Here is a 16,333-nt window from a genome sequence, read left to right on the forward strand (position 1 = left end):
TTTTGCATCCTAGAATCACAGAATGGTTTGGGATCTTTAAAGGTCATCTAGTCCAACCCCCCTGCAAAAAGCAGGGACATCTTCAACTAGGTCAGGTTGCTCAGAGCCCTGTCCCACCTGGCCTTGAATGTTTCCAAGGATGGGGCATCTCCAACCTCTCTGGGCAACCTGTTCCAGTGTTTCACCATCCTGAACCTCTCAGTCGTGTTGAAACTGTGACGTGAGGTGCTTCTTTTTTGAAAAAATAATTTTCTCATTATTGAGCCTGGCAGAGCAATAGGAGTAGCACGCAATAAATTATAGAAGCACAATTATAAGGCATTCAGGTAAGGCCTAAGCATATTTGGAAAGCTCAGATAAGCTGCTCTTTGTATGGTAGCTTGTTAACAGTTACTATGATTCTTTTCTTGGGGTTCCCTAGTAGATCAGGTCATGAGGAGCTGGTACAGCCACGGCCGTAACCTCCCCTGTGCAGACAGCACTGCTGCTTTCCAAGTCCCTTACTGCTGTTTGTGTCCAGCCTAACATAACATGACACGCATGTGATGCAGCATGAAGTGCCCAGCGGGAGGGCGTTAACCGCAAAAGTCATGATTATGTAATACAGCGGTACAAACAACCCTATTGCCTGGTTTTTCCATCACATGGCTACAGCTGCTGCTGTTCATATAATCCACTGACTGACAGTATGAGGTTTTCCTGTACTCACAGTGTATTGCAAAAATGAATGCATTATGCAAAAAGGTATTTCTTTTCCTTACCAAAATAGTACAAGTGCTACAGGAGCTAAGAAATCATTCCATGGGCTTGTTATATGTCTAGCAGGCATCAACACCGTGCATGCTTGGAAAAAATCATCCTATCCAGGGCTGGGTTCGTCACCCACTGTTGTATTGGACGTGTACTATTATTTCCTAACAAATATACATGAAAGACACTGGTGAAGTTAAAAGAGGGTAGTGATGTTTTCTTGGTGTAAGCAAAGTTAATTAGTTAAGCTGAAGGCATAAAATATATGATAAAATGTGGAGTTGCTCTGTGTCTTTGTTAGGAGATACATAACATCAATTTATTTGCAAATAATGCAGAGTCAGGAAAATTGCAACCCTGTGGAGAATGTGTGGGAAACTGATGTGATGCCCGATCTTCACTAAGAGGCAGTGGAAATGTTAGAAATATACTTTAATTTCTCCAGCTCTACAAGAACCATAGCATCACTTGTATTTGTAAAGTATTCCCCAAGAACTGGATACTACACCAAGTACGGTACAGTCTAAACCAAAGAGAGAGTAGAAGGAGCCTTGGGGTGCTTTTTGCAAAATGGAGCCAAGTTGAATCACTGCTGAGTGTGTTTGACAGCCTCAGAGCCTTTTGTGTTGATTTGTGAATTCTTAAGGTGTCCCTCTGAGCTAAGTCAACTGAGCTATCTGATGGTGGGTTGTGTTGTTTAAGGTCACGCCAGATACCAGTGAAACCTCAATGTTTAACCTCAAATAGGACAACAGATTCTTTAAAAGCACCTCAAGCATGCTCAGATATGCAACAGTAGATGCAGGTATTGAAAGTAGCCAAGGTCTCTGGAGATGTTTAGTCCAGTAGTACCTGTCTCAGGTGACTGCGGTATTTTATGATAGTGAGTTGAATGCAGTATGACACATGTTTGAACCCAACAGGTCCATCTCTTCCATAGCATCGTGTGCCCACCTGACCCAAGGCAACACTGGCATCAACATGGCAAGGGGAAGGGTCATTTTTTGGCTAATCTGAATGGAAGTGAAACAGGCTGGATACTGACATCCTGCCTGTGCAGAGGAGATACAGAATAGGGATGGATAGCAAGTCCATGCAGCTCAGCCACTGCTCTCTTCTGCCTGGATGTCTTCTAGGAATAAGCAAATTCACTCCCAGTTTCCATTTATTCTTTAGCCTCCACCTGCCAGGAGGTGCTGGGAGGTAGATGCCTGCACGCATTAGGTATGACACTAGGCTCACCAACACGTTGCACATGGGTGCTGTGGTAGCCTTTGGGTAGGTGTTGATTACACAAATCCATGTTTGGAGAGGAGAAGGTGCCCCATCCTTTGCCCTGCATCTGTCCTCCCCACCTTTGGAGTTGGCAGGTGTTCCTGTAGCCGTGTAGCCCACAGCTTGATGTTACTGGGGTAATGGAGCCTCCCAGGGCAAGTAAACCACCTGGCACATCCCTTTCTTGCATTTTGAGCTGAAAGAGGTTTGCTGCTCTTCAGCCAAAGTCCTACAACAGTAAATGAACCCAGGCAACATACTTGCAGCACCTGCCTTTCCATTTCTTGCCAGGCTGTCTTATATAGCTCTGCTAAAAATGTATTACATTCCCAGCTTCCTGAGGTTTGTCTTATTTAACAAGATGGCCATAGACATGTTGAAATCAGTGATTGCAAGTAAGATTAATTATCTTATCACTGCCTTTTAGTTCATTTTATGCCTTCATGCCAGCACACTAAAATACTGGGTTTTGATACCCTGAACAGTCAGTGCCTGTACTGGTTGAAGTGCAGATTTTGATTAATGTTTATGTCTTGTAATTAAACCAATTTATCGTCACCACTATTAAATTTTAAAATCTGGTGAGAACTGTGAGAACACAGCTCAAAGATCTATGGGTATTTCTGGTTTCTAATCCAAGTATCTAGTTCCTTCACCATACCATTTACTCCTGCCATGTGTCCGACCAAAGTGGTACAATCACGGAGCAAGGAATGCAAGCAATATCTGGAAAACAGCATTAGCAGCATCTATACATTTTTACTGCACTGTCCCATGGCTTATTTTGGTTAAAATGCATAATCATTCCCTTGAATTTATTTTTGGACTTTACAAGAAAAATCAGATATAAGTCTTGGCCCTCTCCCCAAGGTCAGTAGTTCGGTACCCATGTGTGGGTTTTACCAGCTCTCACCTAGAAGTCTCAAAGCAATGAGTCTTTCATCTCATCCTTCAACGTGTTTTTCTTCCCATGACTAGTTCCAAGTGTTTTTCCCACTAGTAAGCTTGAATTTTACTTTCCTTACCTCACCCATTTCTCCTCTGTATATGCCATATCCTCCGTTCAGAATGTTTTTTCCTACTCCTTGATGTGTTGCCCCTGCACATACTTACTCTGCCCTCTACCCAGCCAAGTCAGTATTTTTGTGTTTGTCCTTTATCAGATGTCCTCCCTTTCACTTCCTACCTCTGCTTCATCCGTGTGGCTGTGCTTTGTCCAACTCTCTTCAGTTCATCTACATTTTGCCCACAAATTTGATGTGAAACTACCCCACGATGGCTGCTGGAGCCCTCTGCTTTGGCTTGGGTGATCCCTGCCACACATACACAAAATGCAGCATTTTCAAGCAAGGACACTCAACTTTGGGGTGTCTGAGGAGGGTTTGCTCAAGGGTCACTGGGGAAACCACAGGGCCCTGCAACTAGTTGTGTGGTTATGAGAAATCAGCTAAAAGGAGAGCACTGTGCCAGCAGAGCTGACATCTGAGACCCTGCTGTTAATTGCAGTATCTGCAGTCTGGCCTCACAAGCTATGTTAAAGATCAGACCACAGTCTGCCAGCTGCTGCAGGACGTTATGTTATCCATTACTGTGCCATTCTTGGGCTTGTCTGAATAGTATTCAGGGAGGAGAAGAGGCACTTACTATAAAAAGCAGATTTTGTCTGTATTAACTAGTCTCCTTTCTCCAATCTGCTTCATCACGTGCATCAACTCCCTGACCGGCCATCCGTACCTACAGGGACACCCTTCGGCTGGAATTATATCTGGACTGGTGGCATGCCTGCATTTCTTCCTCCCGATAAAAATGTTTGACTAGTTTGGCTTTAATAACTGTTTTCCATATGAAGTGCTGCTGCCGTTCATTGAAACACCACTTCTGTCTCTGACCGAGTACTTTACTGGAAGGCAACATAAGATCTCTAAGCAATCATGGAATGGAAAGCAGAACTGTGCTACTTGACCATAGAATGTACCGAGAGATACGACAGCCACAAAACACATCACAGACAGCATGCTGTTGTTACTAAATGAGGAGCACACAAGTAGGTTAAATTACCAACCCCATGTGAAGTACACCTCCGGCTCAAGGGTTGTCGTTAAGTGCATACCCCTTCCTGCAATGACCTGTCACTAGAACAGAAATACTTGTGTATTTTCCTATAGCAACAGCAAAGGAGAGTGATGTTATGATGTTATCCACTTGGAGAGAAGAGTACCTTTCATCTATTATTTCCTTTACATTTATTCTGCCTTTTAATCTCAAGTGTGCTTGCTGTCCTGGACAAATCCAATTTAAGATTTTCCAGACTGAAATGGATTAGTATATCCTACAGCCCCACACTTCAGTTCTGTAGGTGAAAGGAGGCTGCTTCTCTGTTTCCATGCCTCCTCTCCCCTCTCTTCCCTCCCTCCAGCACACTTTTGAAATACCCAATGTCCCCGCTGTATCCCGCAGGAAGCCTCTGACCCACACAAGTTCAGATTCATCCCCAGTAGCACCAACTGAAAGCCTAAGAAGTCCAACCAGAACATGCTTTTGCAAAATTAGGCTCCGTAGCCATCCACCTTGCACCACAAGCACATTAAGGACTTCAGAGCAGTGACAGAAGTTGGAGTGTCCTGAGTGTTTACATGAGGTTACCAAGCTCTGGAAAGGACAGGGGAAGAGTGAGGGTAGCACCTGGGATGAAGTAAAGTTAAAGACTGAAGGTGGTCATCCACACCCAGGTAGCAGGAATGATGCCTTGAGTTTTCCAAGCTCCCTGTATCCATGAAGAATTTCTGCCTCCATGGTAACAAAACAAAAATAAAACCCACTGTTTTCCCTCTACCTCTCTCTGGAGGGGTGTCCCGCTTGTCTTTCTGCCATATCTTCATCAGGATCAGGAGACTTTGCTGTGAACTTCTCCCTTCCTTGAAAGAAACAGCAGAGATTTCTCTGTTTCTCTCTCCCAGGCTTACTTTATAGCAATTCATGAAATTGTAGCTAAAGACGAAACAGATACAAAACAACAGATAGATGATGTATTGAGAAATTGATGAGAATCAAACACGATTGCCTCTTAAAAAAAAAGAAAAAAAATACCAGACTGTCTGCCTATTTAAAAAGAAGGGAAAAAAAAGTCACTATAAAAATAACCAAAGGGTTTCCCTCTCTTTCTTTAACAAAAAGGAATGTGAAATCTGTGATTCAGTCTCCTGAGAAGTCGCTGTTTCTTCCTTGAGGGAGCCCCAAATAATTTCCCTGTGAGATCTGGGAGCTGAGATATTATTTTTTTTTAATGCAAGAGTTTTGTTCTCCTTCAAAACAGTGCTAGTCAAAGAAAAGAAAAAGAAAAAGCAGGAAGATGTGATAATTAAATATGGAAAATTTCTGATGAGTATCTTAACTGGAAAAAATGTCACATATGCAAGTCTGATTTGGAAACGGATGCGAGCCGGGTTGTTAGGACAGATAAGTCTTTCTGATGAATTATAGTGGCTTAGTGGCACTGAGAAGAAACTGAATACTCCTTGTTCTATTTTCTGGATGAATTAGTTTCTTCCCATCTGTTCCCAAGGATCAGTGACATTTTCCTAATACATCCGTGGTTTTTTGACATATGCCTGTAGATACTCAGCATAATAGGAGCCCAACTTTAACCCGTAACACGTTTTGCCTGTTTTCATGCTGGGTGCCGCACCCATGTACGTCCCCCTGGGCACGCACCAACATGGGGTGAGATGAACTGAGCCAGACCACCCCATGGCCATGCTGGAACAGCAGCAGACACCACAAAACCATTATTTTCCTTCTAGTTTAACCAGTTCAAACCTCAGTTAAGGAAATTGCTTCTTGTGGAGATGTTCATCATCAGCTTTTGCTTAACTCCGGTCAAATTAAATCTCTTGTTAAATATTTAATGGAATAAGGTGATTTTACAAGAACCTCAGGGTTACAATGCCAGTCATGCAAGAGGCAAGCAAATGCCACAAGTAAAGCTGCCGGGGCTGGTTTAAGCACATCTCTTTCTGTGTCCGTAAAACAACACAGTCACAGCGTTACAGATCTGAGAGGAACATACAGAGCCCTTCAAAGTTACGTAGAGGCTGTTAGCAGAGATGTAAGAGCATAGTAAAGATGATATCACACCTCCTCTCCGGCGTGCTGCCCCAGCTCCCCACGCTGGGGAGGGGAGTTGCAGGGGCTGAAGCCAGCAGGACTGTGTCCAGGCTGATTCTCCGCTGGAGATTTAAGAGGATCAACCTTTTCTGAGCATATAAAAATGCAGACTTTGGAGAGGCTTTAACTTACAGCTCTGTATGAGGAATTTTTATGTGTCCCCTGACAGCAGGATAGCCACCCAGGAAACATCTGCTTCATGCCCCAAAGCTCAAGCCCTTGCTTCCTAGAGAACTGGTTGTGAGGCTTATTTTAACTCCAATAAAGCAATGTATTTTCCTGTCTTTTGTTCCCAGACGTTGCTGATTGGTTTCACTGAAATGTTGATTAAAAAAACTATATCGCATCAAGACAGACACCATCATGAGAAATTTCAGCCCAACTGGCTCATATTTAATAATGTACATATGGCGTGCTAGCAGCATACGGGACAAGTGAACTAATTAAATTAGAATTATTTTATTTGATAATTTGTGGTTAGTTTTACCAATATTTCCAATAATGCCGCAGCTAACACAAGAATTTTAAAGCATCCTTGGAAGCTCTGTTTGAACTTGTCTTAGGGTAAGGGAGTTGCTTAATTTCAAACTCCAACTCACACAGTCCATTGCTAAAATACAGGACTGCTCAGAGGTACACACACATCTGAAAATAAAAATGCAGTGGATTTACGTGATAGATGAAGGGGAAAATACAATAGGGTCTCAGAAAATTTTCTGGATTATGTGGGTGACCTTCCCACAAGCAAAAGCAGAATACAAAAGAGAATCAACTATTGGATATTACTAAGCATGTCTCTGCACTGTGGGTTTCTTCTGTACTTAGCCACTGCACAGGCATGGGAAGCATCTGAGTTAAAATTTGCAGCAATTCAAAATTCTGAAACAACTTGACATCTTAATTTCATATTAAAGAAAGAGTGGAGCTTTCACAGTGACTCCATTAGGCTTTGGGAGTGGATAATTGTACTTTAGGAGTTTAGAGGGAGGTGCATACTGGGGGTTGAAGGACTGGTGAACTTTAAAAGTGCCTTTGAGAACTTGGGGAGAGGAGAAAAAAAAGCAGGGAAGGTTTCCTCATTTTTTCTTTCCCTAGCCTTGGAGATTTAGAGAAGCGTGACTTATCTATAAATAAGGGGAATGTATAAACAAAAAAACAGTCTCCAAACCTGAGCCTAAAACTGATCTCAGTGTTGCTTTCCATTGACAGATAACAAATATGCTCCTGCAGTCACTCTCAATGGGTTCATCTTTATTCTTGGAGGAGCTTATGCACGAGCAACCACCATCTATGACCCAGAGAAAGGCAATATTAAAGCAGGTCCCAACATGAACCACTCCAGGCAGTTCTGCAGGTGAGAAAAACCATTAAAACTGAATTACCGGTGCCCTAACATTTTCTGCTGATAAATAAGCTAATGCAACCTAACAGTGAAGGGGAGAGGGGAAGGGAGATGGTGTATCATCTGGGGGTTTTCTTCATCTCTTTTTTGTACATGTTCAGGGGTGCAGCATTTCCCAAAGTGCACATCCAGGACCCTATTATGGTTCATGTGTCTCCTCATGTTCAGACACGATGGATTGCGGGGAGGGACCTGTATTGGGCTCCTCCTGTGGCTACAGGAATGCTGTTTTCCTCAGTTTGCCGTGTGTAACCCGAGGATGATGAATACCCACTGCAGGAGAGACCACCATAATGCAGAACATGTTTTTGCTAACTAGCTAAAAGATCCTTGAAAGAAAAAAAAAAACTTCAGTAAGCACCACACACTGGTATTGATTACTATTATTTATGACGTGCTTTTGATTGCTTTTTGGCCTCGCTTCCCTGATCGCGGTCACAGGTTTAACAAACTTAACAAAGTTGGCTGACAAAAATAAAACTTGGCACCCATCGCAGGTACTGGCAAAACTTAAAGGCCTTTTAAAAAGTATTACGTGGCTGTTAGAGAAAGACAGGTTTGTTTCAGGCTTTATACAGTGCCAGCCCCTCACAGAGCAGGTCCCCGTGCTGGGGGACGGCTGAGCTATTAGTTTTGCAGGGAAAAGCCATCGCTGGTCCGTGAACGCTGCTGTGGGCACAGGGCGAGGGCTCGTCACCCACGTCCAGCGCGGCAGCGTCTGGAGGCACTGAGCAAAACCAGGGCAGAGGGGGGGTGCAGGGGAAGCGCCCGAGCAAAACCCTGCCTGGGGTGGGAGGAGCAGCAGCGATGGGGCAGCAGCTGGCCCCACAACCGACCCACCCATGACTCCCAAAGGTTCGGCCAGCAGCTCTGCTCCTTGCCCCAGGGGTGTCCCTCGCCCCCGTCCTATGGCCGAAAAACACCTGCACGTTTTAACTTGCTGCCTTTAACCTTTTGCTTTGATGCAGATGAGAAAACTCCTTTTTTAAGAAGGCATGCTCGGGTTTTCCTCTTTTTGCTGTTGGTTTTTTTTTTTTTTTTTTTCCCCCGGGGTTTGCCTTTTTTTTCCTTTTCTTTTATGAATTTAAGGAGCGCCCTCTCTTGGCACCTGAAACACAAGGTGCTGTCAGCCACGGGGCGCAGCCGCCGCTCGGGCCCGGCTGGCCGCAGCTGTGCGCATCCTGTGCTAAGGGCAGATCTTCCCCGTCCCCCTGCTCTAGCAAGAGGCAGAGCATGATGAGGAGGAGCCTGCAGTGCTCAGGCAGCTGCTAATGATATTTTTCTCCTGAAAACCAGAAACAAAGGGTATGATGCTGCGCTGGATTAGGACCTTAACCAGTAAAATTAAATGGCAAGGGACTTGCACATTTAGAGACATCCCTGTATCTTTCCCATAGAGGGGGGTGAACTGCTCTTTGAACATCTCTGTTTTGTAAAACATAACAAAAATCTGTTAATTATGAATCTGGAGCACACTACAAGAGAAACTGCATAGGTGATTGCGTAGGTGAAATTGCAGGGGCTGTTGGCTGAGTGTCTCACCTGAAAACTTCCCAGTGTTTCTAACATGAAGGGATCATTTGCTCTGCACCCTGCAGAAGGGACTCCAGTGGGAGACCTTGTGATGGACCATGGAGAGCAGACAAGAGACCTAAATATTAGCCGCCGCTTAGGCACCATAATAAACTGGCTTTGCTTAAGCAGAATATGACACCCATCAGTAAAAAATAATTTCAAAATTTTAAATGACATTTTTTCTAAAGCCTAAAGCAATAGTGGACTGGAAACCTGTAGTGGGATAGCCACCAAAAAAAGGAATAGTTCAGTACATCCCAATTGGATGCCAAAAAAGACACAATTTCAAAAATTCTTAAATGTGCTGGAAAATAGTTACAGAAAAAATATTTCAGCCAAAAGGAGATGTAAAACCTATCACAAAAAAAACCTAAATGAATCGGTATGTATGGAAATAAGGAAAATGAGAGGTTAGCAGTAACAAATAGGTTAAATACTAGCAGCTGCTACAGGAGGCTGAGGTAACCAGTGAAGTACTAAAAGCTAGTGGGAATAAAAAGAAAGGCACTTTAAACTTTTGGGGATCAAATTTGTAATTTTAATCAGTTATAAAGCCATTGCTGATGAGGCTATTGAGGTATCGAAGTGTAACACAGACTGATCAGATGTATATTCCTCTTCAGTATTTGGAAGGGAGTAAGAAGGTTTGGTTCCATAGTCTGCTGTGAGTGACCGAAAGTGGTCACTGGTGGCAGCAAGGAAAGATGTGAACTCAGAAATCAAGTTCTCAAACCAGGCAACCTGGCAGTCTTAGACACAGGCATCTTTAGAGACTTCGCTGAGATGATTCAACCACTAATGTTGATTTTTTAATAACTCTTACAGTTCAGGGTGGATCAGCGCACTGCCAAAGTGTTTTTGTATTTTGAAAAGGTGAAAGGGAGAATTTTAGTGCAGCAATTAATTTTGCAAAGTACCAACATCAGGCTAAGTGGCCTCACTTAGCCTCATGTTGGTCCTCTGCAAAATACCAGAGTGGTTAATTTAGGATTTCATCAACAAATAACTAGATGCTAATAATATAATGAACAGCAATCAATGCGCTTTCCTGGAAAATGGGTCTTGTTAAACCAACCTGTTGTCTTCTGATTTTTTGCTTTTTTGGGGGGGAGGAGTGGGGGGTGGAATTTGGGTTCTTTGTTTTGGTCCTTAATAAAACATTCCTGGCTGCTAAAGACAACTGTAATGGTATAATATACTGCGATTTCTCCAAGGTATTTGACTGGTATTATATGGAATTAACAAGGCACACATTAGAGAGATTAAATCTGCTTCACTGACAGATTTCAAAATGTAGTTGTTAATGAGAAGATATCATTGAGCAAGGCCACCGGTAGCAAGCATTGACTCTTCTTCAGTGCTATTTAATACATCTCCCAACAATACAGATAGTAAAAAATCTCCCCTGGTAGAGGCTGCAGGTGGCATAACACTTGGTGGGTAGAAAAATATTACAGAAAGAGCTATTTTAGCCAGTTATCTGCCTGTCTCAGAGAGACGGTCTCAAGCTAGCAGTGCTACTTTAAATGCAAAGTAATACATGAAGAAAGCACAATCCTAGCAGCCCTGTTCCCCTTAGAAAGTCAGGCACTCAGAGGTACACAACATGAGCTTTCATTGTAATGTGGTGAATAAAAGGTCAGTGCAATATCGGATATATAATATGGGCCCTAACACCGAAATTAAAACAAGTTGAAGCTGGGAAAAGAGAGAGAGTAGCAGCATACAGCATTGGCGAGATGAACGCAGGTCTTGGGTCCATGCATCAACATGTGGAAATATCAGCAGAAGCTCAAAGGGAAGCTGCAAAAATGACCCCGGGTTGCAAATCAGATATTTGACGTGAAATTTAAGGAATTTATCAATGAAAGGCTGAGAGGTGACTTCATCACTGAGGGCGAGTAGAAAAGCTTTCAGTCTCACAAAGGCAAAGCAGGTGACAAGGGCTTGAAAGTCAAGTTACACATCTCAGCCTTGAAGTAAGGCACTTTCCCAACAGCAAGGATAATTAAACAGAGAACCAGCAAGGGAGGGGGTGAATTCAACAACACTCAGTGGTTTTAGGAGTAGATTAGATACGTTTCCAAGAGAGATGCTGCCTGGGGAAAAGTCCATGGCCTGCATATACACAAGCTCAGATTAACTAAGCACAGAGATCCCTTCTGACCTTAGTCTATGAATCTATAAATTCCTCATTCTTCTCATTAGCATGGATCACAAAAAACATGATTTAAAAGCAGCAACATAAACAACTTAAAAATTAACCGCATGCTATTGATCCCCTCTCACCAGGTATCACTCAATACTGAATTTGCTGGGAAAAATCTTGACTGCATCACTTTTATTTTTATCTGCGCTGTTTCTGCCTGTAAGTGGCTAGGGAGTGTGATGGCTTGGAGCACAGGGGAAAGAAATGTGTGTGACATTCCCTGTCTGTGAAAAATTAAAGGTCCATTCAAATGGTTTTAATATCAAATTAAATTACTCTTAATGAAAATCAAAAAATAAGTGGTTCAGGTCTCGGGCTCACAATCAACAAAGAGCAAATTGAGCAACATTTTCAGATTAAGTCCACCTGATGGAAGTCAGTAAGAAGTTTATGTTGACCTAGAATTAACCCTTTGAGGAATGGTGCCAAGTGGGCAAAGAGCTATAATAGGCCTGAAGTGTTTTAAAATTCACCGAGAGTTCACACGCAAGTCTTGAATGTCTTCCACACAATGTGTGAGGGTGAGGGAGAGTTGACATTTCCCAAACATCAGGCAAGGACGTCCCATTTGCCGCAGGGACCTCGTCTTGGTTCATTTGTGGCATCTTCAGAGGTGGAGGCAGCAGACAGCGGCCAACAGGGATGAAGAGCCGGGATGATCACACCTTGCCCTGCCAGACACCTCCCTCCAGAAAGACTTGCAAAGCCATCCCCCCCTCCAGTGCTGGCAAGGCCTCCCTTTGCAGGTGGGCATTCTCCCGTCCCGCAACGCCCTTCAAGGGTTTATTTTTCCACAAGTGAAAAGAATACTGAATGTGTTTCTGTTCGTGATTAAAAAATTCCATATTCTGCTTGCTTAGGATGCAGGCAGCGTACAAACAGGCGTGTGCTACAGAGAGCCTCCACGGGGCAACAGCGGCAGCATGATGGTGCCAGCAATAATTCCAGAGAAGCTAATTTAGCACCAGCAATTCCCAACAGACACCAGAAAAGCATTTTCTTCCTTCTCCTCTGACTGTTAACCAGTAAGATTTATTAGATGGTTCTGCCAAATGGAAATCTTTAATAAAACTTCAGCTCGGGCTGAACAGCACAAAAACAGGGTCGGTTTGTGGATTTTTTTTTCCCCTCTTCTTTTTAAATAAGGCCTTGTTCTTGGACAGCCAAGCACAGTGACTCCTGTGCTTAACTACTAGTCATTGCTAACGTGCGGCACCAGCCACAGACTCCCCCAGCTGATTCCTTTTCTTGTTGCAAAGTTCGTGGTAACTCCAGGAACTGGCAGGGGTTAGAGCACAGCTTGTTTGGATGGATATTCCCATGTGAAGCTATTACGGAGTACAGTTCCTTAATGGCCGCACACTTCTCAAGCTTGCAGATGGAAAGGCTAGTCTCTTCAGCAGGCAGCACTTGCAGCTGGAACTGTTTGTGGTCCAGAAGGGAAAACTGAAATCTTCCAGCAAATCTGAAATGAGACGTGTGGCTGGGATGATGCTCCGCAGACAGTGGACAAGAACTGCTGCACCAGACTAACAGCAATAATTTCTGTAGTAGTTGAAGACGTGAAGGATTTCGGTGTGCATTAAAGCGTAACTGATACAGACAGAGCGCTTGGGCTGTTACTGGTGTGCAGTGGACTCTGGAATAAAACATTGCTGGTTTTCAGCAACAGGTAACAATGCCACATGATAGTTTTGGATCATTAGCAAGGGAAAGTGCTCGTGGAGCAGGGGAGAATACAACTGGAGCTTGGCCAGAACACCCACACTAATAATCCTGCTCCAAGAAGTGGCATGATATCACCCTAATCGACCATGACTAATCTGGACCCTCATTTCCCCATCTCATTGCAAAGATGCCACCTCTGCAGCACAACATGACCACCCAAGCTCAAGCACTCTCAAACATCATAACCCAGCTGCCAACCCAGCCACAGACACCTACGGAGCTTGTTAGCACAGCTACCAAACGCTGGACAACACTTTGGCACCCTAACCACTGCCACCCGTGGGGCCGGTGGCAGCGCCTTTCACTTCAGCATTGCAAACCACCATGCAGGTTTCACTAACAGGTCCCCAGTTTAAGCAAAAGTGTAAGGAGCACTGCCAGCTCCGCCTGGCACTGCACGGAGCCATGTCCTGCAGGAGCTGCTGCCCTGCAGGCTCTCCTGTCCTAGCGCTCACCCCACCCGGCTGATGAACATCGTTCAGTTCCACCTCCAGTAAAGCCCTCCTGAAATCTTAGGGCGGGAAAGAAATGAAGGAAATTAAATCATCTATGAAGATGATGAGATGATGAGAGAAGGCTGAGAGAGCTGGGCCTGTTTAGCCTGGAGAGAAGACTGAGAGGGGACCTTCTCAATGTCTACAAATATCCTAAGGGCGAGTGCCAAGAGGACGGGGCCAGGCTCTTTTCAGTGGTGCCCAGGGACAGGACAAGGGGCAACGGGCACAGACTGCAGCACAGGCAGCTCCACCTGAATGTGAGGAAGAACTTCTTTCCTCTGAGGGTGACAGAGCTCTGGGACAGGCTGCCCAGAGAGGCTGTGGAGTCTCCTTCTCTGGAGACATCCAAAACCCGGCTGGACACGACTCTGTGCAACCTGCTGTAGGTGAACCTGCTTTAGCAGGGGGTTGGACTGGATGACCTCCAGAGGTCCCTTCCAACCCTGGCCATGCTGTGACTCTGTGAAATTCATCCATGAATAAATGTGGGAATTTTTTTCTTCTTTTAAGCAGATTCTGTGTTTATCTAACTGATATTATTTAACAATGTTTATGGAACAGCTCCAATAAATTAGTGAGTGTGTGTGCATGGGTAGCCAGGAGCAAGGAGGGAGAGGAGCTTTGTTTGTGGCCTCAGAAGATACAAAGTTTCAGGGAGTCAAAACAACAACACAGCAATTCAGCCAGTTCAAATCTTTCACAACCCCAGACGTAACAAGACAGAATTATTTTATTATTATTATTATTTAACATTTCCTCATAGGATTGATGTGATCTTTAGGACTAAGCAGGAAATTTTAAAATAATAATAATAAGCAAATTTAACAGGCTTTGCTGTTGGTCCCACTGCTTGGTGCTATGTCTAGCCATCATGACTGGGAGAGGGAAGGGCTGGAGAGGAGCTCCCAGGTCATCGGCTCTCAAACACAACAGAAGAAAGGCACTGATGTCCTCCACCTTGGGTTGCTTCCAAATTACTGCCCATCAGGAGACCTTCACTATAAGATGCTTTCAAATGAAAAGTGGAGAGTCCATAACACACTTGGTGGGAAGGTGGCCACCAAGCAAATGGCAGGCAGCTGAACTGCCTGAACAGGGCCCAGCTGAAAGCACCACCAGCTCATGCATGCCGAGCCCCGGTGCTCCACGCCTGAGCTGGAGCGTGGGTGCGTTTCCTCGCATGTGATTAAAAAAGTTAATTAAAAAGCAGTGCAAAGTCAAATGCAGCCAGAAAGGTGAATCAGACCCTGGGCTGCATCTGCAGGGGCATTACTAGCACAAGTAGAGATGTTGTCATCCCACTCTACTCAGCGCTTGTAATGCTGCACTGTGTCCACTTCTGGTCCCCACAATTCAAAAAAGACACAGACAGACTGGAGAGGGTCCAAAGGCAGGCCATGAATGTGATCCAAGGGGCTGGAGAACCTGCCTGATAAGGAAAGACTGAGGGAGTTAGGTATCTTCTCCTTGGAGAAGAGGAGGCTTGGGGGGACCTCACAAGTATTCCAGGACTTCAAGGGCAGCTACAAGGAGGACAGAGGCTCTGTCTTCACAGGAAGCCACATGAAACAGACAAAGGACAACAGATACAAATTGCATCAGAAGAGGTTTCATCTTAGTGTAAGATTTTTTTACAGTGAGAACAATCACCCACTGGGACATCCTCTCCAGGAACATGCTAGAGTCCCATCACTGCAGGTTCTCAAGATGTGATTGGACAGCGTGCTAGATAATTTCATCTAGTGTCCCTTTCCCATGAACGGTTGGACCAGATGATCTTCAGAGGTCCTTCCAACCTGGGCTGTTCTATGATTTTATGATTCAATAATTTGCTTTGCCCATCAAGTCCTCTAATAGCCAGCTGTCAGAGATGGATCTTCTCTGCCATGTTTGCTTAGTCTGGGGATGGACTGCAAGGTGGATAGGCAGAGAAGAGATGTAAAGGGTGTTTAGATTCCACAAGCACTCCAACCATGGACAGCCAGGTCCCTGAGAGCCATTAGTGCACCTCACCCTCATCAGGATTTTCTTAGGAGCGTGATTCATAGCTTCATGGGGGTCAGCAGATGGACTGGACAGTAGTGGCAGTGTTGGGGGTAGCCACAGCTTTATCCTCTGACACTGCTCATGGTCTGGGCAATGAAGAATGCCCTGGCACCTGGGGTGAACTGGCTGCGGGGCGATAGGTGAAGTCTCTCTAGTAAACGGCAGTAATTACCCAGGGAACAGAAAGCAGGGTTGTTAGCCTGCCGGGTAAAAATATGCAAAATGCTGAAGCGTGTTTTCCTGGAAGGAGTGGGTGAAGTGACCTCCATTTTGATGCCGATTACCTTCACCTCAGGCGTGCTGCTGGAGAGACGGAGGTCCAGCGGCTCCTTAGCTGGGGAGGTTGCTGCCCCCAAAGCTGCCGGAGGGTTTGCATCCCTGCAGCACGGCTCTGCGGTGCAGCGCTTCCTTCCTTCCCAGGCTCTGACAGCCTGTAATCATTTTATCTCTCAGGATTAATGGCACCGAGCAATAAACTCGCATCCTAATTATTGTAATTATTTCTTTCTTTGTACGTCAGCCTTGGTAACGATGTTTTTACAGCTGATGGGCTGGAAGGGAGGGGAGAAAAGAAATATTGTCACAGTAATGAAGAAAGAGCAATGAGCATATACTCCTTTCCACTCACTTCCCTCAAGGTTTTAGAGCCCACTTGAGTTTCCTGTTCCCTAAGGTCCCAGAAATTAG

The 16,333-nt window shown here is 44.6% G+C and overlaps 1 protein-coding gene across 2 annotated transcripts in view; it reads left to right on the plus strand.

Moving 5' to 3' along the window:
- Window positions 1-16,333, plus strand: part of KLHL29 (kelch like family member 29) — a 406,353-nt gene that overhangs the window by 384,055 nt on the left and 5,965 nt on the right. Inside the window, exon 13 of one of the 2 annotated variants that reach the window (XM_040598977.1) lies at window positions 7,399-7,543. The exons of the other annotated variant lie outside the window; for it this stretch is intronic. Coding sequence (XP_040454911.1) covers window positions 7,399-7,543 — 145 coding nt within the window. The remainder of the gene's footprint in view (window positions 1-7,398; window positions 7,544-16,333) is intronic. 2 annotated transcript variants of the gene reach the window in all.

This window comes from Falco naumanni, chromosome 6 (assembly GCF_017639655.2).
Source record: "Falco naumanni isolate bFalNau1 chromosome 6, bFalNau1.pat, whole genome shotgun sequence".
Taxonomy (NCBI): domain Eukaryota; kingdom Metazoa; phylum Chordata; class Aves; order Falconiformes; family Falconidae; genus Falco; species Falco naumanni.